Raw genomic sequence first — 25,341 nt, forward strand, 5'->3', positions numbered from 1 at the left:
ACCCGGGGAGGAAGTTCAAGACTGGAACTGATGGACAAGGAGACTGGGACTGAGAGCTGGTGGTCAGAGGGAAGACTATGACTGGCTGGGCAAGCAGACTGGAAGCTGGAGTGGAGACAGAGATTGGGAGCTGGTGAGGGAAATTGGAGTGGATGACTGGGAGCCACTTATCATAGAATCGTAGAAGATTAGGATTGGAAAGGACATGAGGAGCTCATCTAGTCCAACCTCCTGCTCCAAGCAGGACCAACCCCAACTAAACTATCCCAGCCTGGGCTTTGTCAAGCCACACCTTAAAAGATTCAACTAGCTCCCTAGATAACCCATTCCAGTGCTTCACCACCCTCCTAGTGAAAATGTTTGTCCTAATATCCAACCTAGACCTCCCCACTGCAACTTGAGACCATTGCTTCTAGTTTTATCATCTACTGCGACTGAGAACAGCCTAGTTGCATCTTCCCTGAAACCCCTTTCTGGTAGTTAAAGGCTGCTATCAGAACCGCTCTCATTCTTCTTTTCAGTAGACTAAATGAGCCTAGTTCCCTCAGCCTCTCTTAATAAATCATGTACTCCAGCCCCTTAATCATTTTTGTTGCCCTCCGCTGGACTCCGTCCAATTTGTCCACATCCTTTCTGTAGTGCGGGGCCCAAACTGGACACAGTACTCCAAATGAGGCTTCACCAGTGCCGAAGAGAGGGGAATAATCACATCCCTCGATCTGCTGGCAATGCTCCTATTAATGCAGTCCAATATGCTGTTAACCTTCTTGGTAATAAGGACACACTGTTGACTCATATTCAGCTCTTGTCCACTGTAATCCCCAGGTCCTTTTCTGCTGAACCGCTGCCTAGCCCATCGCTCCCCAGTCTGTAGAAGTGCACAGGAGTGACAGTGGGGGGAGGACATTAGGATCAGACAAGGAGATAATGGAGGGGAGACTGGGAGCGGATGGACAATAAGTCTGGAAGCCTTTGTGTGTGGGGCGGGGGTGGGGGGAAGAAGGAGGAGAGGAAGGAGGGATGAATCAGATGGGGATTCAGGTTGTGAGGGGAAGAACTGGGACTGACTGGGCAATGGGCCTGTGACAAGGAGCTGGGGGAGATGGGAGACTGAGATTGGATGATGAGCCCTTGGAAGAAGATTGCGAGCCAATAGGGGAAGGAACAGGGGCAGGAGTAAATGACTGGAGGCTGGCAGGGGGGGAGGGAGAGATCAGATGAGACCCCAGAAGACTGAACTGGGCAAGGAGACTGGGACTGGAACAAGATGTCTGAGGAGTAGAGAGTGGGACTGGGCAGCCAAGAAGAATGGGACTTGGAGAAAAAGTTTAGGGTGGGGAAGCAATAGGATTGTGAGAGGGACAGTTTGGAGGGAGAAGGAGTCAAGCATGAGGGGAAAGGCAATTATTAGTGCACATTCTTCTCTACAGCCCAGAATAGAACCCAAGATTCCTGAGTCTAACTATTCCTCTGTTGTCAGCAAATATATGTGAAACCAACTGACAAAGTGCATCTCATTCTCGTCTAGTGCTAGTCCAATAGAGGATTGCTGTCAGTTATTCAGTTAACTCAAGTGGCAGAGGTCTGTATAATGGCAATGAAGCTTCCAACTCTGGTGATGCAGTATTTGGGTGTCAGTATGATGCTATATGATGAACCTTTTGGTTTTTTTCAATATATATATTTTTTAAACAAAGGAAATTATACAAAAACTACATTAAAAGAACATTATTAAGGTTGCAATATTAGGCACTCAAAGATAGGAATGCCAGAAATAAAGCTGACTACATCATAATGCATATGCACAAGAACCTGAATTAATGTTTCATAGGCAACATTAATTTTGGCATTTCCTAACTTTTAAGTGCTTGACTTTGCAACATTAATATTTTACATTTATATACTGGGCAATTTCACATGCACAATTATTTGTATTAACAATAAAATCAGTAGGCACACTTTGGAAAGCTAGACATTTAATGTGATGCATAGTCATCAGATACGCTCAGCAGCATACTAAATCATTTGCACATAATATTGAGATTTCTAAAATTTCAGCTTTAATAAGTATGGATTGCTCCCTTGTAGATCTGAAAGTTAGGATGCATGTTATCAAAGGGATTCAAAGCTACAATCATCCTCAGTTACTTCCAGCAATTCAGTGAACCCATGGAAAGATTCCAAAGAAGTAGGAGAGTTAGAGTCCGCACAGGCTATGTATTAGAAGTTACTCAAAATAACCTCTCCTTCACTTTTGATCACCAAGATGTGGATCTCCACTCATGTCAACCAGAAGAAGACTGAGGATGACTAATTAAAGATTCCAGAACAGCTCTCCCAAAATGAGCATTAAATCAAAATGCTAAATCAAGAGATTAATACTATGTCAAAGTAGGAATAGATCTTCAAGTGGCTATGTCATAAATCTCTGTGGGCATGCCTACATGAACAGGTAATGCATAGCAATCTGGAGTGCAAATCTACAAAGCTCCAGTGTGCCATGCCCTCTTTCAGACCATGCTGATGCATACTGAAAGTTTCCTAGTGTGCCAGTGCTGCCTCTCCTTTATCTAAAAAATCAGTTATATTTTCAAAGAAGGATATCAGGTTAGTCTCACACAATCTACCTTTGGTAAGAATTTAATTATTCTTTCCTTCAAAATTTGCTCTAGAGCCTTGCATACTTATTGATGTCAGACTAACAGGTCAGTGATTGCCAAGTTCACCTTTTTTTCCTTTCTTAAATATATGTACAATGTTAGATATACTCCAGTCTTACAGCAACATCCCCGAAAAGACACATTTAATAATAATCTTTGCTACCAGACTTGCAGCCACATGTGCCAGTTCTTCCAGTATTCTCTGATGGAAATTATCCTAATTGTCTCTATCAATCTTGAGAGTGCTAAATTGGAATCTCAAAGTGGAATAGATTCTCGAACTGTTAAGAATTCATTATTGTATATCTGACTATAACTTCATTGTAGCATGACTGATAACAGAGGAGCATTTCTGTTCTTAGTTTCTTCGTATCTAATTTGTACTAAAATAACTTTTAAAAAATGTTTTACTGCTGTTTATTATTTTAAAATTTCTGCATTTTCATTCTTATGTAAAAATGACTAGTAGATGCCTATATTACTTCAAAATGTACTCTCTGTTTTTCATGTAAGGCAGCTTAAAATAAGGAAACATACAGAAACAAAAAAGATAGCAAAGATCTCTTCTTATTAAGGTGTCCAATAAAAACAAGGAAAATACAAAAATGATACCAAGGTCATCAACCGATGATAATTAAGATGAGAAATTTAAAAAAAATACTCAAATTGTGAAAATTTTTCTTATTTCAATTAGATATATTTTTATGAGTATGGATCCATTCTATGAAATAAAGACATTCATTTTAGTGTTTGATCCAGCAAAGCTCTTATGTGCATGCATACCATTAGGCACATATATAATCCCACTGAAGTCAATGGAACTATTTGCATGCTTTAAGTTAAATTAAGAATGTGATTAAGTTTTTGTTGTGCTCAGTTCCTAGAAAGATCTAGAACTTACAGAAGACATATGGAGTATGTGAACAAGGCGTACTGGTCCAAAAATTATAGCCATGTTTACAAAGGACTGTAGGAACAATTTGTCTCTTCCAATCGCAAAATGGATCTGGCCAGTTATGTATGGCTTCAGTTAATGGCAGCAAAAGGCTACATCAGGCAACCTAGCTTCATAAAAAAAAGTCTTTCAAGAGAAAAGAATGGTCACTTAGGACTTGTCTACACTGCACCACAGTGTGAACTACAGGGGTATGAATTGCAGAGTGCACCAAAGTGGTGTGCTCTAACTGCCCCATGTAGATGCTGCTGGCATCTACTAAAAGGTGCCTACTTTGTGTTAACATAGTTCTACATTTCTGCAAACAAGGTATCTTTTAGATTGTTCCAGCAGCATCCACATAGGGCAGTTAACATGCAACACTTTAGTGCACTCAGAGTCCACACTGCAGTGTCCTTACAGTAACAGAAGTTCTTCAAGATGCTTTCATTCACATGGATCTCAATATAAGCATCTGTGCCTTGTACACAGCAGCAGGCCCACAAGTCCCTCCCCGTCGACTGGTGGCAGGTCTGGGAACTCCTCTGTGTCATCAGCAGAGGGTAGCTTCTCCAGGTCACAGGATCCATGGGGTTGCTCTGGTCCACAGGGTTCCCTCAGCTCCCGGGGTCCCCCGGCATCAGGCAGCTCCTCCAGATCAGGGCTGGCCTCAGGGGGTATTTCCCACCCAAGGGTCTCAGGTGGCTCGTTCCAGTTACTAGGGCCCAGTGGCCCCACCCTATCATAGGGCTCGGCGGCTCTGTCCAGTCACTAAGATTCGGCGGCCATGTCCAGTCACTAGGGCTCGGCAATCTGGGCAGGTTTTGGACGCTCTGCTCGGTGGGGCGGTGGCTTCAAACACTGCTCAGTCGGGGTCAGGCCTAGGACGCAGCCTCCGGTAAGACAGGTCTGCCTTCGGCAGCAGCTTCCTCCCTACTGAGATGCTAGACCAGCCTTTTATACTTCCCCTTCCTGCTTTGGCTCTGCCCCTCTGTTGCCGGGCAGTTTGGGCTGTAGGGCCCTGTTCTGCCCAGCAGAGGCGTCGCGACCCTTTGTTGGGCCCAGGCTCCGAGGAAGGCCACAGCGCCTTTCTACAGAGAGAAACTGCTCTCCTTTTTGCAGCCTGCCCTGATGTTTGCATTTTTAGTGTGGGCTATCCTAGGCACATTGGGTCACAGTCTACCTCCCCAACAGCCAGAGATGAGACACTAGATGGGGAGGGCTCTAAATTACTACAATGAATTCATTCGCAGGTGTCTGGCTGGTAGGTCTTGATGACATGCTCAGGATCTAATTGATGGCCATATTTGAGATCACGAAGCAATCTTTGCTCAGGGGAGATTGGCAGAGACCTGGGCGGGAGGGGAGAGGTTTGTCTTTCTCTGAAGCAAAGAGCATGGGTCACTTGTTGGTTTAAACTAGAGTAAATGATGGATTCTCTGTAACTGGAAGTCTACCAGCTCCTATAATAGACACATAATCTCTGGCTGAGTTATAGGAGCTGATGGGGGAGATTCTGTGGCTTGTGATATGCTGGAAATCAGACTAGATGATCACGATGGTCCCTTCTAGACTTAAAGTCTATGAGTCTAACTATCTAACTATTTATAACCTAATTCTAACCAAGAACTACGGGGAAGCAGGATGACACTGTAGTTCTGACTTGCTACCATGGGAGTTTAGAAGGAACTGAGTGGTGGGCTGGGACTACTCCACTCTTTATAATCTCACTGTAGGGGGCATAAGGGTGTTCAAGGCACATAAACATCCCTAACTTACACTGATGACTAAAAGATGCACAAGGTGCACACACCTACAGTGGGGTCTGCGTAAACAACTGCTTGAAGAAGAATTTGCTCTTTCCCCTTTACAGGTCTGGTTCAGTTCATTCAGGTCTCAGGTTTAAATTATGGTATAATTCAGTAAGTTTTCATCCATTATGAGCATTTCAAACAAAAAGTATTTTTGTCATGCAGGCATGCTTTTGACAAGAAAAGGAAGGTTACTAACTGAAACTTATGGTTCTTCGAGATGTGTGGTTCTTATGTGGATTCCAGAAATGTGTGCGGATGCGTGCCATGTGCTGGAGCTGGAACTGTTGAAAGCAGTGTTCGTTGACCCGCGTGCATGCCTCAGGTTGCCCACGTGGCTCATCTGAGGTCTCCTGTGGCTGCGCAGGTCGACACCCCTTCAGTTTCCTCTGACTCACAGGCTTTGAGCCCATAGCAGAGGGACAAGGGTGAGATTGGAATCCAGACAGGAACTACACATCTCAAAGAGCCATCAATTACAGTAAGTAACCTCCCTTTCTTCTTCGAGTGCTGGTCTGTATGTGGATTCCAGACATGGGTAGCATAGCGAGCAGTAATCAGTATGGAGGTGGGCACTAGGGCTCAACTGATACAAGAGTTTGTAGTACTCCCGCACAGAGATAATTTCCCGCATGATCATACACAGCTGTATAGGAGGAGAAAAGGAATGTTCTAACTCTAGCCATGTGGTGATAAGAGGAAACTGCAGAGGTGTTGACCCGCACAGCCGCAGGAGACCTCGGATGTGCCACGTGGGCGATGCACAGTGTGCACGTGAGTTGACAAAAACTGCTTTCAACAGTTCTGGCTCCAGCGCATGGCATGCATGCGCACCCACGACGTCTGGAATCCACATAGGGACCCGCACTCAAAGAAGAACAGCATTTTCTAAGGATAGCATATTAATTAAACAAGCTTCTTTATCATTTCGCAGTGAAATACAGCAATTTAGCATGGATTGCTGGCTGTAACTTGTAATGTTGTTTTTCCCTTGAGCATTATAGTTTTTTGCTAGCATTCTTTAAAAAAGCATTTGAACTAAAAAGTATACAAATCAACAATGTATTGTCTGTTCTCCAGCACTTAAAATGAAATCTTTGCTTTGTAAGTGATAATTAAAGGTATGATTTGGTCACAGAGATCATGGAGGTCATGGATTCCATTGTTTTCCAGGACCTCTGTGACTTCTGGGGCAGGGCTGGAGCAACTGTCAACCCCAGGGCTGTCACCGAACAGCTGATCAGCCGGCCAGCCCTGGGCCACTGCTGAACAGCTGATCGGGCAGCCAACCCCAGGGTTGCTGCCAAGCAGCTAATCAATCCATAAGCCTGCTGGAGCAGCTGCAAGCCTTGGCAGCTCTGTTTTTCCCCCACCCCAGGGTATTTTTAGTAACAGTCAGGGACAGGTCATGGCTTCCATGAATTTTTCTTAATTTCCTGCGAGACCTGAGCCTGACTTTTACTAAATATGCCTGTGAGAGAATTTTAACCTTAAGGATAATCGCTTCTAATCAATGCTAATTTATTATCGATGTCTGGCAAACAGACGACTACTCTATTTTAAATTTATATCTCTACCAACTGATTAGTATTTTTTTTAAAAATCCTTTTCACTATATTCGTTAAAAATGTTCACTATGCTACTTTAGGAGATTTGTAACTCCCAAACATACATATTGAATAGGGTTTACAAAACCTGATGCAGTTGCAGTCATACATTTTGTTCTGTGCATGACCCACAAACTTGGTACAGCTAACAAGTTCTAGACGTAAGAACTGTCTCCTTTCAGAGAAAAACAAACATATTGTAATCACTCACAACCTATTTGAAGGGATATAGTGAAAACCTGTCGGCCATGAAACTGATTTACCTTGATAATCATCCCATCTAAAAGGACTGATCTTCCAGATGTTTTCAATGCATTTCAATGTCTAACTAACTTTTGCAAATGCAAGAAAACATTTAAAAATAGTATGCAACTTGTCAGAAAAACACATACCACAAACATACACCATCACAGCCTATTAGAGAAGAACTATAAGAGAAATATTTCAATGATTAGTTGTGTATCATTAATTCCCTGGTGATTTACATATTACTAATTATGTTTGATTCTTCCTATAAAACTGCTTTCTTCCACTTGCCATATTCAAAACATTGTATAGCTCTAGAAGCTGACAGTCCAGTTTGCCTGTTGTTCAACAATGCTAAATATAAAACAGTGAAATATGTCTTGCATTTGGAGTTGTTTTTGTTCTTGCAAATTGAGACTGGAATAGCTAGTTAAACTCTAACAGCCAGTTCTTCAGCTGTAAATTGATGTAGCTCTACTGAGGTCAATGGGACTGTGCCAATTTACAGCAGCTAAGGATCTGACACCAGATGTTAAAGGCATTTTAATGCCTTTATAAGCTACATTAAGTACTGTGCTAATACTAGACTAAGCTAATACATAGACTAAGCTGGGCTAAGCCTGGTCAATATCTGTAAGAGAGAACTCCATGGAAAACTGAGTGACACAGGAAGCAGCGTTGGTGCTAAATTGTTCATGCTAAACAGTCCTAAATTGCTACAGATTGAAAACGTTCATAATTTGCTACAAATTCATATTTCCTGTCAGTAAGTTAAACAGATAAAAACACACCACAATACAGTACATAAACTGGAGAGAGTATATTATTGTCATTCCTGGCTTCATGATTTAATTTTTAGCACATAAAGCAAGGAATGGTAAGATATTTCCTTATTTTTCCAGATAAATTTCAGATGAAAATTGTCTCTGCACCTGGATGTAAAGAAATATTTTTTCTTTATCAACAGAAAGTATTACATATTATTAAATTCCAGTGTGCTTGCTTATGCTCATCTTCAACTGTGGTAAAAGATAGAGTAGGCCCTTTTCTCTCTCTCCCCTCCCTTTGTTCACCCACAGAGAGTCAGATAGAACCAGTCCTCTAATATTTAAGGGTCCAATCCTGCAAGCCTCCCCCACATGGAACTCCCACTGAAATCAACAGGAGTTCTGTATATGGGGGATTGTAGCACCAGGGTAACTTGTTTAACTTCAGGCCAAATTCTGCTCTTAGCTACACAGGATTTATACCGGTATAACTAAGAGCAGATTATGGCCCTTAATTTATTACAGTACATCTATGATTACTATTCTTTTTAATAACTAAGAAAATTTTCCAAAAGGGCCTAAAAACAAATCCACAAAGTATTCTTCTTCCTAAAAATACCTAAAGAAAAATACACATATTTACCTGAAAATAGTTATGTAGCTCATTTGAGAGAAACTGATAAAAAATCTCTCTTTCAGCAGACTCAGTCAGGCGATCATGGAATACTCGAGTTGTTTCATGCACAAAGAGAAGAGCTGCAGTTTCTTTTGAGACAATAACAGACCTGTGGGCTTGCAACAACCCCTGGAGCACCTGTTAGTATAGTGTTTATATGAAGTTTTAAATTAATTGGATTGCAAAAAGAGATCCTGGTATGTTTATTTTTAAACTCCCATATACTGTAATAAGCTTTATCAATAGTAGTATCATACATCTTAACCAGAACTAAATCATTCAAATATCTCTTATTTAAGGTATACATTTTCTTCCCCTGCACATGCATTCAAGGGAGCGGGAAGGCACAAGAAACTTTCTCCTACCTTACCTCTCACACAGAGGATGGTAACATGGTAGTTCCTGGACTATGACTGTACTTCTAACATAATGCTAGTCAGGGAAGTTTGTAGGACATGAAATAAAATGTACATTGCATCCCCTATAGGGTGTAACAGCAGGTATATAAATATTGTGCCTCTCTGAGGCCTAAACCTAATGGGGTGGCACAGCTCAATCCAGGCCCTACCACTGGGTTGTTCATACAAGTCACATGACAGCCCATAAGCACAAGCAATGCAAATGACTGCTCGGGGTACTCTTTGAGAGTACTCTCAAACTCTCTCTGAGAGTTTGCAACACATAGGACTTACATGATCCAACCTTCCATACATAGGCAACTCCTGGCCTAATAATTTCCCCTTCCCCATCTTCCCTGACAGCAAGGGGCCCTGAGAATTCTGAAAATAGCTTTTGTTTGAGTTCCATTACTGTAGGATACCGTAATATTTTATTTTATAAGAAATATCACACTTGCTGCAATTATAATTTATTGAAACTTTTAATAGTGCATGAAAATGTTTATAGATCTTGCACAACAGGGACTGATGTATATGCTCAACCTTGATTCAAACTTTACTCTTTTCAGTAAATCAATACACTCAAACAGTTAATTCTACCCTGGTATATGTGGAAGCATAACTTCATTGAAATCAATGGAGTTGTGCCTGCTTATTGCAGGACTGAAAATGTCCAAAATTATTTAGTTCCTAGATATTTGTTTTTAATGTTAGCTTTATTTCCGCCAGTAAAAATATATGTTAAGATACAACAGTATATACTGGTGCACAAGTAAGTGAGATATATGTTATTATATATCCCTCATAATATTAGCACTCTGATAGCCAGCAACAAATACATTTAAAATGAACAATTAGTCTGAAGGAGACTATTCCATCCTACCATCTATTTTCTTCTAAGTATTTATTAATAATTATTTCTAAGTGATCTTGGCAATTCTGAAAGCAAAGATTGGATTATACAGAAATATCTAAATTTATTTTCCTTGTATGACATAAACCAAGTTGAAACTATCATAGGACTCCACAGGGCAAGACTAATTTCATAATCTAACTCCAAGAATCAGCCTAAATTCAGTAGACAAAATTATATATGATCTTACTTGTTCACTCTGCACAAAAACTGAGAATACTTTTATGACAATCTAAAATGTCTAGTGCGGTATAACACACCTTGAAAAGATCTCGGAGATTAAACGTATAGTGGCATTTAGCTGGCGTTGGGAGCATGCTGCGGTACATATTGTAGTATACAGCTATGGAAGAGGATGTTAGAAAGTCATTGCATTTCTGAACCTCAGATAAGAATCTGTTGTTAAACAGGTACGTTCCCAGATGAACCTAAAGAAGAAAAATGTATGTGATTTAGTTACCACTTCTTAAGAAAGATTTAAGCATACTGCTGACTGCTGAAATATAGCAAAATTTACAAGACAAAAAGCAGCAACTTATAATTTTGATTATTATTTTAACAGAAAAAGGCACTGTTACTTACCTGTACAGTAATTGTGGTTCTTTAAGATATGTTGTCCACATACATATTCCACTGCTGGTCTGCATGCCCAGTGCATTTGAGCCAGAGACTTTTGGCCAGCAGTACCTAATTGGGTGAGGCATGTGCTCTGAGGGTTCTCATGCCTCCAACAGACGGCATAAAAGATAGGGTCACTCAAACCACCTTTCATTTCCTCCATCACTGGAATCCTTATGAAAATGAACTCCATAGTAGCAGGGATGTAGGGCATGTTGAGGAATGTGTGTGTACAGGTAATTAACTCTTTCTTCTTTGAATGCATGTCCACATATATATTCCACTGTTGATGACACCCTAGCAGTAGACATGTTGGAAGTGGGAACCAGAAGTCTTTTAAAATCAAGACTATAAAACTTCTTTCCGAAAGTTCACATCACCTCTAGATCCACCCCCAAATACACTCAGCATTATGTCATTGTTGAAGCAAGACCTAACAATGTCCACAATAGGAACATTCCTCAGAGAGGTCACTCAAGGAGCTTGAGCTCTAGTAGAATAGGCAATAATCCTATGCTGTGGACTTGCATTAGCCAGTTCATTACAAATTTTGTTCCACAGTGAGATCCAGTTATAGATTCTGTAAGGCACAACAGTCTGACCCTTCATTGTCTCTGCATATGCAACAAAGAGTCTGAGAGACATTCTGAACCGTTTCATCCTGAGTGGATTTTGACCTGTCTTGTTAGTTCAGGTAAAACACTGCAGTCGTATTCTATGTCATAATCTGTATGGTGAGGCCCTTGATGAACAGTAGGAAGATTTGCAAACTCAGTGAATGGCTCTCAGCTTTAGGATGTTTAAATGGAAAGCTGACTCCTGAGGTGTCCACAAGCCTTGTGTTTGCACATCATCCAGTTGTGCTCCCCAGCCCAGAGTGGATGCATCTCTTACTATGGTCATCAGTGGAACTGGAGGGGAAAGGGGGATCACTTTGCATACATTACTGGATTCACCCGCCACCTTAATGAGGCCAGGACTCAAGACAGAATGTGAATTAACACGACCAAGTGATGTTTTCTTGGCTGATACACAGACTTCAATCACCTTTGCATGCAGCACAGGTGAAGTCTGGCATGCTGAGTCATATAATAGCAGGAGGTGGTCTAGCAACCTGAGGCAAGACATTGCAGTTGTTCTTGGGTGAGCCTTTAGATTATTGCATAGGTTCAGCATAGTTGGAATCTTTTCCTGGAGGCAATCTGCTATTGTGGATTCCAGCATTGTCCCAACGCACCCTATTATTTATGTAAGATACAGAACTGACTAGTCATTGATCATTTTCAGGCCAAATCAAGTAAAGAGAAACTTAATTTGAAGAATAGTGTCCAAAACTTGCTGACCGGATTGACCCTGGATTAAGATATGGAAACACCTGGATACCTAGGATTCGGAGGTAAGCAAGTACAACAGATTTAAAGGTGATCTAGTCATCCCTGAGTGGAGTTGTCTGTCACCAGAGTCTTAGTAGGTAGAGGTGTAGAGAAGTGTACTGCATAGCACACCTGAGGAGGGTCTTTTCATTAGAGGCAGTCAAGTTTCCTTCTGCTACTATAGGTTTCAGCTCTGCTTGCTATTCTTTGGATAGCTGTTTATAAATTGAGACCATCTGTCTCAATTTAAAAAATCGTATTTTGATAGGAGGGTGTAATAGTTATCCACACTTCTGGAGTGTAGTTGATGAATACAGCTTGAGAGCAAAGAGTTCCAATTTCTTCGTGTCCTTTTCGATCAGTGTGGACTTAGGAGGGCCCTCATGTTATGATCTCTCTTGTTCTGCTGCCACTATGACAGAACTTGCTTTTGGATGTCTAGAAATACTCAGATCCTTTAGCAGGAACCCAGTACTTCCTGTCAGCATTTTTTGACATGGCAGGAATTCTACCATCAGGTCCTAGAATTCCTTAAATTCATCAGCCGAGCTGAGAAGGGTGGATCTTTGTCAGGGGAGGATGAGGAGACTACAGCAGGATTGGACACCTTTCCCCTGATAGCTGATGTTCTTCTTCACTCTTCTCCTGCCTCTCAAGTATCATTGAGAGTATTTTTATGGAGACGTCCAAGGCTGAGAAAGCTATACAACTAGAGAGGACTGCTGTCATGCCACTGATGGAGGAGGATATGGCTCTGTTTCTAGGAGGAAATTGGCTGCTGGTTACTTCTGGTAGCAGGCAGTGCTCTTCTCCTACTCCCAACCCACCCACCATAGAAATCAAGAACCGTTATGCTGCCTGCCAATGAGTGATAAAGTATTGTCCCCAAAGGTGGAGGCGGGGAGGCCACGTAGCCCCCAAGGCTGGAAGGATCGCAGCCACCATTCCCAGAAGGAAACATAGGGCAGTTGTGGTTGGTGACTCTCTTCTGAGGGGGATGGAGGCACCCATTTGTCAGCCTGACATGGCATCCCAGGAGGTATGCTGCCTGCTAGGGGCTCGTATACAAGATGTTATGGAAGGATTATCGAGGATCATCTGCGCCTCTGACTACTACCCCACGCTACTCATAATATGGGCACAAATGATACTCTTAGGTATGATTATGAGAAGATCAGACGTGACTACAGGTCTCTGGGAGTAAGGGTGAAGGAGTTAGGGGCACAGGTGGAGTTATATTCGATCCTTCCAGTCAAGGTTAGGGGCCCAGGCAGAGACAGATGTATCCTGGAGGTGAATGCCTATGAGGATGATGTGGCCAGGAGGATTTTGGCTTCCTTGACCATAGGATTCTGTTCCACGAAGAAGGACTGCTAAGCAGACACGGGGGCCACCTATGGAGGAAGGGGAAGAGCATATTTGGATACAGACTGGTTAATCTAGTGAGGAGGGCTTTAAACTAGGTTAAACAAAGGCAAGTGACAAAAGCCTATAGGTAAGTCAAAAACATGGAGACCTGTGAAAAGGGTCAGAATCTGGGAGGAACATGGGCTGCTATAGTAGGGATAAGGGAAAGACAAGAGAGAACATATGGGGGAAATCAAATCTGTATCTTAAATGTTTGTATACTAATGCGAGAAGTATGGGGAATAAGCAGGAAGAACTTGAAATGCTACTTAATAAACACAACTATGACATAGTTAGCATCACAGAGACTTGATGGGATAATACGCATGACTGGAATATTGGTATAGAAGTGTACTGCTTGCTTAGGAAGGGTAGGCGGGGGGGGAGCGGGGGGGGGGGAAGGAGGAGGCATTCCCTTATATATTACAAATGTATACACTTGGATTGAGGTAGAGATGGAAATAGGAGACAGACTTGTTGAAAGTCTCTGGGTAAGGATAAAAGCGTTAAAAAAAGGGTGATGTCATGGTAAGGGTCTACTACAGATCACCTAACCAGAAGAAGATGGGGATGAGGCTTTTTTTAAACAGCTAACAAAATCATCCAAAAGCATAGGACTTGGTGGTGATGGGAGACTTCAACAACCCAGACAACTGCTAGGAAAATAACATGCCAGAGCACAGATTATCCAACAAGTTCTTGGAATGTATTGGAGAGAATTTTTTATTTCAGAAGACGGAGAAAGCTACTAGGAGAGAGAATGCTCTAGATTTGATTTTGACCAATAGGGAGCAACTGGTTGAGAATTTGAAAGTGGAAGGCAGCTTGGGTGAAAGTGATCATGAAATGGTACAGTTCATGATTCTAAGGAATGGTAGGAGGGAAAAAACAGGGTTACTTACCAGTAACTTGTTCTTCGAGATGTGTTGCTCATATCCATTCCAATATAGGTGAGGGGTCCCGGAACCTTTTTCCCCTTAGCAGACCCCGTAGGGTCGGCTTAGGTGCCCCCTGGAGTACCGTGCTAATGCCGTGGTATATGAGGCACTGCCAACCCTATGGGCCCTTAGTTGCTTCTTTCTGCCGACTCCGACAGCGGGGACGGAGGGTGGGTGTGGAATGGATATGAGCAACACATCTCGAAGAACAGCAGTTACTGGTAACCCTGTTTTTAACTTCAAGTGATTGCTCATCTCCATTCCAATATAGGTAATTAAAAAGCCATACCTTGGAATTGTGTAGGAGTTACCAGTGAGATGCTCTCATCAGCACGGCTCTGCCAAATCCCACATCCTCTCTCGCCTGCTGCATGATGGCGTAGTGGGATGTGAAGGTGTGCACCGACGACCAGGTAACAACTTTGCAGATGTCCTGCAGGGGCACTATCTCCAGGAAGGCCATCGACGAGGCCTGAACTCTGGTTGAGTGTGCTGAAACAGCCCCTGAAAGCGGTACATTTGCCTGTTCGTAGCAGCACCTGATGCAGGCGGTGATCCATAGGGAGACGCGCTGGGTGGAGACAGGTGAGTCCTTCATCTGGTCCGCCACTACCACGAACAGCTGCGTCGATTTCCGGAACGGCTTCCTCTCTATGTAGTAGGCCAGGGCCCGTCTCATGTTCAGCGAGTGCCATCTCCGCTCCTCCTCCGACCCGTACAGTTTTGGAAAAAACACAGAGAGGAAGCTCTTATCTCGGAAACCCTCCTAGCCGAGGTAATGGCCACCAGGAAGGCTAACTTCCAAGAGAGGACAAGCAGCGGGCATGTAGCCATGGGCTTGAAGGGGGAAGGCCTGTTAGTCTGGCGAGGACCAGGTTCAGATCCGATGGAGGCACTGGGTCACGGACCTGCGGGTACAGCCTCTCCACCCCTTTGAGGAACCTGACTGGCATGGAGTGGGAACATAAGGCCCCCTTCTAGCGGCTGGTGGAAGGCTGAGATAGCTGCCAGGTGTACTTTCAGGGAGGACAGCGCCAACCCCTGGAGTTTCAGGTGGATCAGATACTCCAGGATTGCTTGTATAGGCGAGCAGCTCGGCGGGATGCCCCGGGACTCCGCTCAACAGGTAAACCATCTCCACTTGGCCTGGTACACGACCTGAGTGGAAGGTTTTCTGCTGCCCAGCAGAATCTGTTGGATCTGCACTGAGCAGGCTCTCTCCCCCTCCGTCAGCCACAAAGCCTCCAGGCTGTCAGGTGGAGGAAGTCCAGGTCCGGGTGCAGCAGGTGACCCTGGTCCTGGGACAGCAGGTTGTAGCGCCTCGGGAGCTCCACGGGCGGGGTGATCGACCGGTCCAGCAGCATACTGAACCAGTGCTGTCTCGGCCAGTTTGGGGCGATCAGTATCACGTCCGCTTTGTCCCTCCTGATTTTCAAGAGGACCTTGGGTGGGAGCAAAATGGGGGGAAACACATACATGAGGGTCCCCTTCCAGTCCATGAGGAATGCGTCGGAGATGGAGCCCGGCACGCGACTCCGGAGCGAGCAAAACCTTGGGCACTTCCTGTTTCAGGATGATGCGAACAGGTCCAGTTGGGGAATACCCCACTTGCGGAAGATAAAAGTTACCACCTCCGGGTGTAATGATCAGTCGTAGAGGGGTAGAAACGATCTGCTGAGGCGGTCCGCCTCGTCGTTCCTGACCCCCGGGACGTGAGGGGCAGATAAATGAAAGTCGTGCCTCACCGCAAAGTCCCAAAGTCGAATGGCCTCCTGGCAAAGGGCTGAGGAGTGTGCTCCCCCTTGCCTGTTCATATAAAATAGGGCTGCTGTATTGTCCGTGAGGACTTGAACCATCCTGACCCTCAGGAATCTGAGGAACACCTTGCAGGCCAACCGGACTGCCCTGAGCTCCTGCACATTGATGTGGAGGCTCTTCTCCTCCTCCGACCACAGCCCCTAGATGCTCAGGTCAGTGCTGATGTGGGCTCTCCACCCCACGTCCGAAGCGTCCATGATCAGGGTGACCAATGGGGCCAGATCCTGGAAAGGAACCCCTCTCAGCACTTCCCCAGGAGTCCTCTACCAGTTCAGGGAGGCCAGGACCCTTGGGGGAACCGTGACCACCCTGTTTAAGGAGTGCCTGACTGGTGCATACACTCAGGATAACCATGCCTGGAGAGGCCTGAGTTTGAGGCGAGCCAGCCTCACCACATACGTGCAGGCCGCCATGTGACCCAACAGCTGCAGGCAGTGCCTGGCTGTCGTTGCGGGGCACCTGTGTAGCTGACGATTATCACGGCCATGGCCTCGAACCGAGGCTGCAGGAGGAAGGCTTGGGCCTGAGTAGCGTTCAGGGTGGCCCCAATAAAATCTATGCACTGCACCGGGGTCAGAGTGGACTTCTGCTTGTTTATGAGCAGCCCCAGTCTGGTACATGTCGCGCAGGTGAGGGATAGGCTGTTCCGAACGTGGGCCCTAGACTTGCCGCTGATCAGCCAGTTGTCCAGCTACGGGAAGATCTTCACCCCTCTGTGGTGCAAGTGGGCCGCCACTACTGCCATGCACTCGGTGAAGACCCTGGGGGTGGACGAGAGGCCAAATGGCAGGGCCGAGAATTGGTAATGGCAGCCAGCTACCATAAACCTGAGGAAGCACCTGTGGCTGGGAAGGATGGAAATGTGAAAGTACGCATCCTTCAAATCGAGGCATACCAATCTCCTGGATCCAGAGCAGGGATAATGGAGGCTAGGGAGACCATGCGAAACCTGAGACGCCTGATAAACTTGTTCAGTCGGCGTAAATCTAATATAGGCCCCCTTTTGCTTTGGGGATGAGAAAATACCTGGAGTAGAATCCCCTCCCTATTTCTTGTGGAGGAACCGCTTCCACCGCCCCCAGGAGGAGGAGGGAATTCACCTCCTGCAAAAGGAGTTGCTCGTGAGAGGGTCCTGAAGAGGGACGAGGTGGAGGGGACTCTGGGGGGAAAGCCATGAACTGAAGGGCATATCCTCTGAGAACTACGCCGAGGACCCAATGGTCTAAGGTGATATTCTGCCACTCGGCATAATAGGGTCTTAGTCTTTCTGCAAACGGGAATGGTGGATCCGGGAGAGAGGTATTGGTGCCACCCTCGGGCGCACCATCAAAATTGCTTTTTGTTGTTAGCCCCATTATAGAGCCCTTGTTGTGAGACTGCGGACGAGCCGGAGCGGTCGCGTCATCCAAACCCCCTGCTCCTGTCTCGGCCCGTACAGGGCTGAGAGGGTCTGGGCGATGGCCTAGGGGGTGGCTGGGCCTGGCGTTGGGGCTGCAGCCGAGACTGACGCCTCGAGGCCTGGGGGGTGTAAAGTCCCAAGGACCGGAGCGTCACTCATGAGTCCTTTAGAGCATGCAGCTTCTCATCCATTTTTTCCGAGAACAGGCCTGCCCTGTTGAAGGGCAGGTCCTGAATGGATTGCTGCACCTCCTGGGATAGCCCGGATGACTGCAGCCATGAACACTGCCGCAGAGGACCGCAATCAGTGACATGCCGAGGTAGCCAGGTCTTTCGGTGCCGTGTCCTTTGGTGCCGGGCTCCATGCCATAGATCGGAACCGGCGCCGTGGTGGCAAAGGGCTCGGTGCCGGGGTGCGGGAGCTGCGCGTAATGCGCAAGGCGGACTTGGAGCAACGCTGCCTCAAGCGCAATGCCTCCGGTGCCGCAGACTGTCCTCGGTGCCGCGGGAAGGAGGAGCTCGACAACTCAGAGTCGGAGCTGTGAGGGGAGCTGCCACGCTCTACCCTCTCTGGCCGTCTGGTGGGAGACATAGCCCCTGACGGGGGTCTCGACCAACCACCCGAGGCACCCAGTGCGGGTTTACACTGGGACACTGGTCCCTGCACCCTTAGCCGAGGGGGGGACAGAGGCATGGGCATGGACAGTAGGGGCCGTGCCGCGTGGAATGCCTCCAGTGTCGACAGTCCTTGCAGGGGCGCTCCTCCACCCCCATGAGTCAGGGGAGGCTCCCTGCATGGAGATGCAGGTGCTGAAGCAGGCTCAACGGGCCATAGCTGGTGCATCTCCTGGCTCAACCACGGCTGCTCAGGCGGTGCAGGGGAGCCCTGACTCTTGGTGCCCTGGCGCCGTTTTTTCTTGGGCACCAGAGACGAGCGGTGTTGGGTTGACTCTGGTGCCGGTGGAGCGCTCCGCACCAACGAGACTCTCGTGCCGAGGGAGAACGTGCCAGTTCGGAGTCCGGTCGGAGTGCCACCTCCATCAAAATAGCCTTCAGCCGGATATCACATTCTTTTTGAGTCTGCGGCTTGAAGGCTTTGCAAATCTTACATTTATCTCTCCGATGCTGCTCCCCCAGGCATTTGAGGCAGCGATCGTGAGGATCACTCACGGGAAGAGGCTTGCCGCAAGTGGTGCAAGATTTGAATCCAGGAGAGCCGGGCATGGCCCGGTTTCCTAAGCTCCTAAGGGCATCTTCTATTCTAATTCTAACTATCTAACTACTTAACAAACACTTAACTCTAATTACTCAAACTATTCAAACAACAATTAACAATCAGTAAGGGGAATGCTACTTGCTAAAAGGCAAGAGGCAAGACGTTCCAGCAACTGTCATGGGCAGAAAGAAGGAACTGAGGGCCTGTAGGGTCGGCGGTGCCTCATATACCGCGCCATGAGCGCGATACTCCAGGGGGCGCCTAAGCCGACCCTACGGGGTCTGCTAAGGGGAAAAAAGTTCCAGGAACCAGTGCACCGTGGTGTGCACTCACCTACATTGGAATGGATATGAGCAATCACTCGAAGTAGAACAGCACAATAAAGATAATGGATTTCAGGAAGCCAGACTTTAGCAAACTCAGGGAGCTGACAATTAAGATCCCAGGGGAAGCAAGTCTAAGGGGAAAAACAGTTTAAGAGAGTTGGCAGTTTTTCAAAGAGACATTATTAAGGGCACAAGAGCAAACTATCCCACTGTGTAGGAAAGATAGGAAGTACAGCAACAGACCACTCTGGCTTAACCAGAAGATCTTCAATGATCTGAAACTCAAAAAAGAGTTCTACAAAAAGTGGAAACTAGGTCAAATAACAAAGGATGAATATAAACAAATAACACAAATATGTAGGGACAAAATTAGAAAGGCTAAGGCACAAAATGAGATTCAACTAACTAGAGATATAAAAGGTAACATGAAAACATTCTACAAATTCATTAGAAGCAAAAGAAAGACCAAGGACAAGGTAGGCCCATTACTCAATGAGAAAGCAAAAACAATAACAGAAAATGTGTTAATGGCAGAAGTGCTAAATGACTTTTTTGTTTCAGTTTTCACGGAAAAAGTTAGCAGTGATTGGATGTCTCACATAGTGAATGCCAGTGAAAATGAGGTAGAATATGAGACTAAAATAGGGAAAAAACAAATTAAAAATTATTTAGACTATGTCTACACTTGCCATGAAATTTGGTACCAGTGGACGGGAGATATGCAAGCTAAGTAGAGTAGCTTGTGTATCTTCCGTTAACTTCCTAACTTCTACTTACTACAGTGTCTTCAGTTTACTTCGCTGAAGGGAAAAGCCCTCCCATCGACACAGCGTTACTCCTCCTGGTGGAGGTGGATTAGTAGCGTTGACTTCCAGGTTGATCGAGCAGGTCTCCATTTCCGCTCAATCGATCCAGATAAATTGATCGCCTCTGTCAGTGTAGACATAGCCTTAGACAAGTTAGATGTCTTCAAGTCACCAGGGCCTGATGGAATACATTCTAGAATACTGAAAGAGCTGACTGAGGAGATATCTGAGCCATTAGTGATTATCTTCAAAAAGTCATGAAAGGTGGGAGAGATTCCAGAGGACTAGAAAGGGACAAATATAGTGCCAATATATAAAAAAGGAGATAAAGACAACCTGGGGAATTACAGACCAGTCAGCTTAACTTCAGTACCCAGAAAAATAATGAATCAAATAATGAAGCAATCAATTTGCAAACACCTAGAAAATAATAAAGTGATAAGTAACAGTCAGCATGGATTTGACAAGAACAAATCATGTCAGATCAATCTGATAGCTTTCTTTGATAGGGTAAGAAGCCTTGTGGATAGGCAGGAAGCTGTAGATGTGGTATATCTTGACTTTAGTAAGGCTTTTGATACTGTCCCATTTGACCTTCTCATAAACAAACTAGGAAAATACAATCTAGATGAAGCTAATAATGTGGGTGCAGAACTGATTGGAAAACCATTCCCAGAGATCAGTTATCAGAGGTTCACCGTCAAGTTGGAAGAGCATACTGAGTGGGGTCCTGCAGGGATCAGTTCTGGGTCTGGTTCTGTTCAATATCTTCATCAATGATTTAGATAATGGCATAGAGAGTACGCTTATAAAGTTTGAGGATGATACCAAGCTGGGAAGGGTTGCAAGTGCTTTGGAGGATAGGATTAAAATTCAAAATAATTTGGACAAACTGGAGAAATGGTCTGAAGTAAATAGGATGAAATGATATACCTTGACCTTAGCAAAGCTTTTGAAATGGTCTCCCACAATATTCTTATCAGCAAGTTAAAGAAGTATGGGTTGGATAAATAGACAATAAGGTGGATAGAAAGCTGGCTAGATCATTAGGCTCAATGGGTAGTGATCAACGGCTCGATTTTTAGCTGGCAACCGGTAACAAGCGGAGTGCCCCGGGGTTGGTGCTGGGGCCGGTTTTGTTCAACATCTTCATTAATGATCTGGACAATGGGGTGGATTGCACCCTCAGCAAGTTTGCATATGACACTAAGATGGGGCGAATGATAGATACACTGGAGGGTAGGGATAGGATATAGCGTGACCTAGATAAATTGGAAGATTGGGCCAAAAAAAGTCTGATGAGATTCAACAAGGACAAATGCAGAGTCCTGCACTTAGGATGGAAGACTCCCATGCACTGCTACAGACTGGGGAGCAACGGGCTAGGCAGCAGTTTGGCAGAAAAGGACCTTGGGATTACAGTGGACAAGAAGCTGGATATGAGTCAGCAGTGTGCCCTTATTGCCAAGAAGACTAATGGCTGCAGTAATAGGAGCAATGCCAGCAGATCGAGGGAAGTGATTATTCCCCTCTATTCAGCCTGGTGAGGCCACATTTGGAGTACTGTGTCCAGTTTGGGCCCCCCACTACAGAAAGGATGTGGAAAAATTGGAGAGAGTCCAAAGGAGGGCAACAAAAATTATTAGATGACTGGAGCACAGGACTTATTAGGAGAGGCTGAGGGAACTCAGCTTGTTTAGTCTGCAGAAGAGAAGAATGAGGGGGGATTTGATAGCAGCCTTTAACTACCTGAAAAGGGGCTCCAGGGCGGATGGAGGTAGGCTGTTCTCAGTGGTAGTAGATGACAGAACTAGGAGCAATGGTCTCAAGTTGCAGTGGGGGAGGTCTAGGTTGGATATTAGGAAAATGTTTTTCACTAGAAGGGTGGTGAAGCACTGGACTGGGTTACCTAGGGAGGTGGTGGAATCTTCGTCCTTAGAGGTTTTTAAGGTGCAGCTTGACAAAGCCCTGGATGGGATGATTTAGTTGGGATTAGTCCTGCTTTGAGCAGGGAGTTGGACTAGATGACCTTCTGAGGTCCCTTCCAACCCTAATCTTCTATGATTCTATGAAATTCAATAAGGACAAATGCAAAGTATTCCATTTAGGAATTTGAGTTGCACACATACAAAATGGGAAATGACTCCCTAGGAAAGAGTATGGAAGAAAGGGATTTAAGGGTCATAGTGGATCACAAGCTAAATATGAGTCAACAGTGTAAGCAAACATCAGTCTGGGATGTATTAGCAGGAGTATTATAAGTAAGACACCAGAAGTAATTCTTCCACTGTACTCTGCACTGATTAGTTCTGGGCATCACATTTCAAGAAAGATCTGGACAAATTGGAGAAAGTGCAGAGAAGAGCAACAAAATTATTAAAGGTCTAGAAAACATGACCTATGAGGGAAGATCAAAAAAATTGGGTTTGTTTAGTCTGGAGAAGAGAAGACTTAAGGGGGATATGATAATAGTTTTCAAGTACTAGTTTTCAAAAGCAGGAGGCAGGAGAAAAATTGTTATCCTTAGCAATGGGCTTAAACTGCAGCAAGGGCAGTTTAGGTTGGACATTAGGAAAAACTTCTTAACTGTCAGGGTAGTTAAGCACTGGAATAAATTGACAAGGGAGGTTGTGGAATCTCCATTATTGGAGATTTTTAAGAGCAGGTTAGACAAACACTGGTCAGGAATGGTCTAGATAATGCTTGATCCTGCCATAAGTGCAGGGGACTGGACTAGATGACCTTGTGAGGTCCCTTCCAGTCCTACAATTCTATGATTCGATCTGTGGCTGTAATTAGTTAGTTGATTTGTCTCTTTGGGGAGGATGATTTAGCCCTAGAGACAGTTGATGAAGCAACCTGGAGTATGTCTGTACACCTGCGGATGCCAAGTAAAGCCACATCTGGAATGGGTAGAAGTATTGAGGTGGAGAGCACATGGGGGGACACCAGACAGGGATACTTCTTTGAAGCCCAGACCTCTTTCTGTTACCCCTCATGGACTCCTTCCTAGAATCCCTCCTGAATCCCAATGTGCTACCCAGGGAGACAGACGGTGGACGAATGGGAAATTATTCTTATGCTCAGCAAAAGAGGAAAAGGAGGGCCTAAAGAGTTAAAGGTGTTAGGATGACCCTGAAACTGTCCAACATTATACAATTTTAAACAGAGTTTGAGGTTTGGTTTACAGAGACTGTAGCTTGCTTAGTATCACTGCAAAAACACGGTAAAATTTATGGCAAAGGTTAGGAATTTATTGATTGAAACATACAAAAGGAAAATAATTAAAATGAAGTAGAGAGGATTGAAACTGAAATAGACTGATTATGCAAAACACAATTAATATCTATTAAAGATCCTTTTTGGAGAATTTTTATTATTAATTAAGTTTTTGTTTAGTCAAACAGTTGTATTTGGCGGGGAAGAAAGGGGTAGACAAAGCAAACAGACTCAGAAGTGAGGAAAGAGATAGGATAGTATAGATGTGAGAAATACAGATTTTGTTGATGTTTTTAGGCTACAGAGCAGCTGGTCCATCAAGGATAATGCTTTAGGCTGACAGGTTGGCTGACAGGTTGACAGCTGTTGGTCTGGACACTGTCTTACCACCCTAGGTCAAAGACATTATTTGGTTGATCTGGTTAGGTCCTTTTCTTCTCTGTTTTTCTAAACCAAAAAGAGCAATATGGGCCATTTTATTCCATTGTGCTGGTGCTGTGCAATACAGCTGAATTCAGGATTAGGCGAAAAGCTGTGAGTGAAACAGAAGTAAGATGAGGGATGGGGACAAAAGGAGCATGTGTGGGCGGGGAAGGCAGAACAGGAACTTATATGTCTCGAGGTGGGGTTCTTGCTGGTGCAGTGGTGATGGTCTAGTTTCCTCACTGGAGTATTAAGGTCTGGTGTTATGGCAACAATTTTTCTGCTGCAGCTGTGGTGATGGTAAAAAGTTCCCTTTTCTCCCCCAAAGTCTCTTTTAAAGGGCCCCAAAAAGATGATTGGTGGAATAATCTATCCTCTAATTATTTTAGGATAGGTCAGATCAGGTTAGAATTGAGAACCTGCTACTGCTATGACCATACATAGTACAATCTGTACTGGTCAATGCCGAGTGCGGGGCAGCAGTTAATTAACCCAGAACCTCAGGAAGTGCCAACAGCTTCAGGCAGATGAGTGCCTGAGGAGGGTAGTGGAACCCCTGATGGAGGAAATGCCATCAAAAGGCGGATGAACAAATTCACTTTGTGTATTTGCCACTGGCATCCACACAGGATAGACTGGGTCCTTCAGCTGTGGCTGATAACCAGTCTAGGAGCTGAGCCCCGAAGGCAGACAGATGGAAGGTCTCCTCTGCGCTGGCAGCTCCTGCACTGTAGCTGGTTCCGAATATATTAACTTCTGTCCCTCCTTTGGTCCAATCCAGTGAAGCCAAGAGGGAGATGCTGACACATAGGCAAAGCAGTGCCTCCATATTAATTGCCTAGGGAATTGCAGCCATATTACATGGAGAGGACACGCTAGCCTTGCTGGTAGCGTGGACACAACATGGAAGGTGGCAGCTATGGGTTATAAGCTCTCACTTGATTGGTGTAGAGGAAGGCGCCAAGGGTCACCATTGATGGTGGGAAGAATCACTGTATTCCACTGGTCAGCCACAACCCATCATGAAGCTGGGCAGTCCCCCGACAGTCAGGTGCTGACCAGCCATGGTTTGTTTGCCCCATGAGATGCGAGGGGCTACACCAAAAGTTGAAAGGCAGGCGGAAATCTTGCACCTGGAAAAACTAAGAAACTAAAAACTTTCCAGCTTGGAAGCCAGAATGTTAGAACCATATGCCCAGGATTGACAGATGATGACGATCTACAATACACAAGCAGCATATGGAAGTCAGCTTTGATAGACTGTGAGCTGTACAAACTCAATGATGACATTGCAGCACTTCAGGAAATAAGACTTGCAGATGCTGGTTCTGTCCAATTACACCTTCTTTTAGAAGGGTAAAATACAAAAAGTAGAGAGCCAACAGAACGGGTGAGCTCCCTAGTCATCGTGGAAAAAAAACCCAGCCAGCTACACATACACTTAGATCCCAGAGACCTCAACAAGGCTGTACAAAGAGAACATTAACAGAGGAAAGCTCAAAATTATGCACTTTTATTACTCTATTTGGAAAATACAGATTTTTACACTTACCCTTTGGTATAGCTTCAGCACCAGAGGTGTACCACAAAACCATACACATGCACTCTGAACATATTAGTGGTGTGGACACCTCTATTGATGACATCATCATCTGGGGCTCAACGAAAGAGGAGCATGATCATCAACTTCAGCAAGTCCTGGATGCAACTAGAGCTGCAAATCTCAAACTAAATAGGGACAAATGTGTCTTAGGAGTTAGAGAACTGACTTTTATAGGGGACATTAT

The 25,341-nt window shown here is 44.9% G+C and overlaps 1 protein-coding gene across 1 annotated transcript in view; it reads right to left on the reverse strand.

Annotated features, from left to right (window-relative positions):
• Positions 1–25,341, reverse strand: part of DNAH14 (dynein axonemal heavy chain 14) — a 584,657-nt gene that overhangs the window by 200,293 nt on the left and 359,023 nt on the right. Inside the window, exons 61-62 of the mRNA XM_067564773.1 lie at positions 10,273–10,440; positions 8,669–8,839 (exon numbers count right to left, since the gene is read on the reverse strand). Coding sequence (XP_067420874.1) covers positions 8,669–8,839; positions 10,273–10,440 — 339 coding nt within the window. The remainder of the gene's footprint in view (positions 1–8,668; positions 8,840–10,272; positions 10,441–25,341) is intronic.

Source organism: Emydura macquarii, unplaced genomic scaffold (genome assembly GCF_026122565.2).
Source record: "Emydura macquarii macquarii isolate MOO-44397 ecotype Brisbane River unplaced genomic scaffold, CSIRO-AGI_Emac_v2 contig_2676, whole genome shotgun sequence".
In the NCBI taxonomy this organism is placed as follows: domain Eukaryota; kingdom Metazoa; phylum Chordata; order Testudines; family Chelidae; genus Emydura; species Emydura macquarii.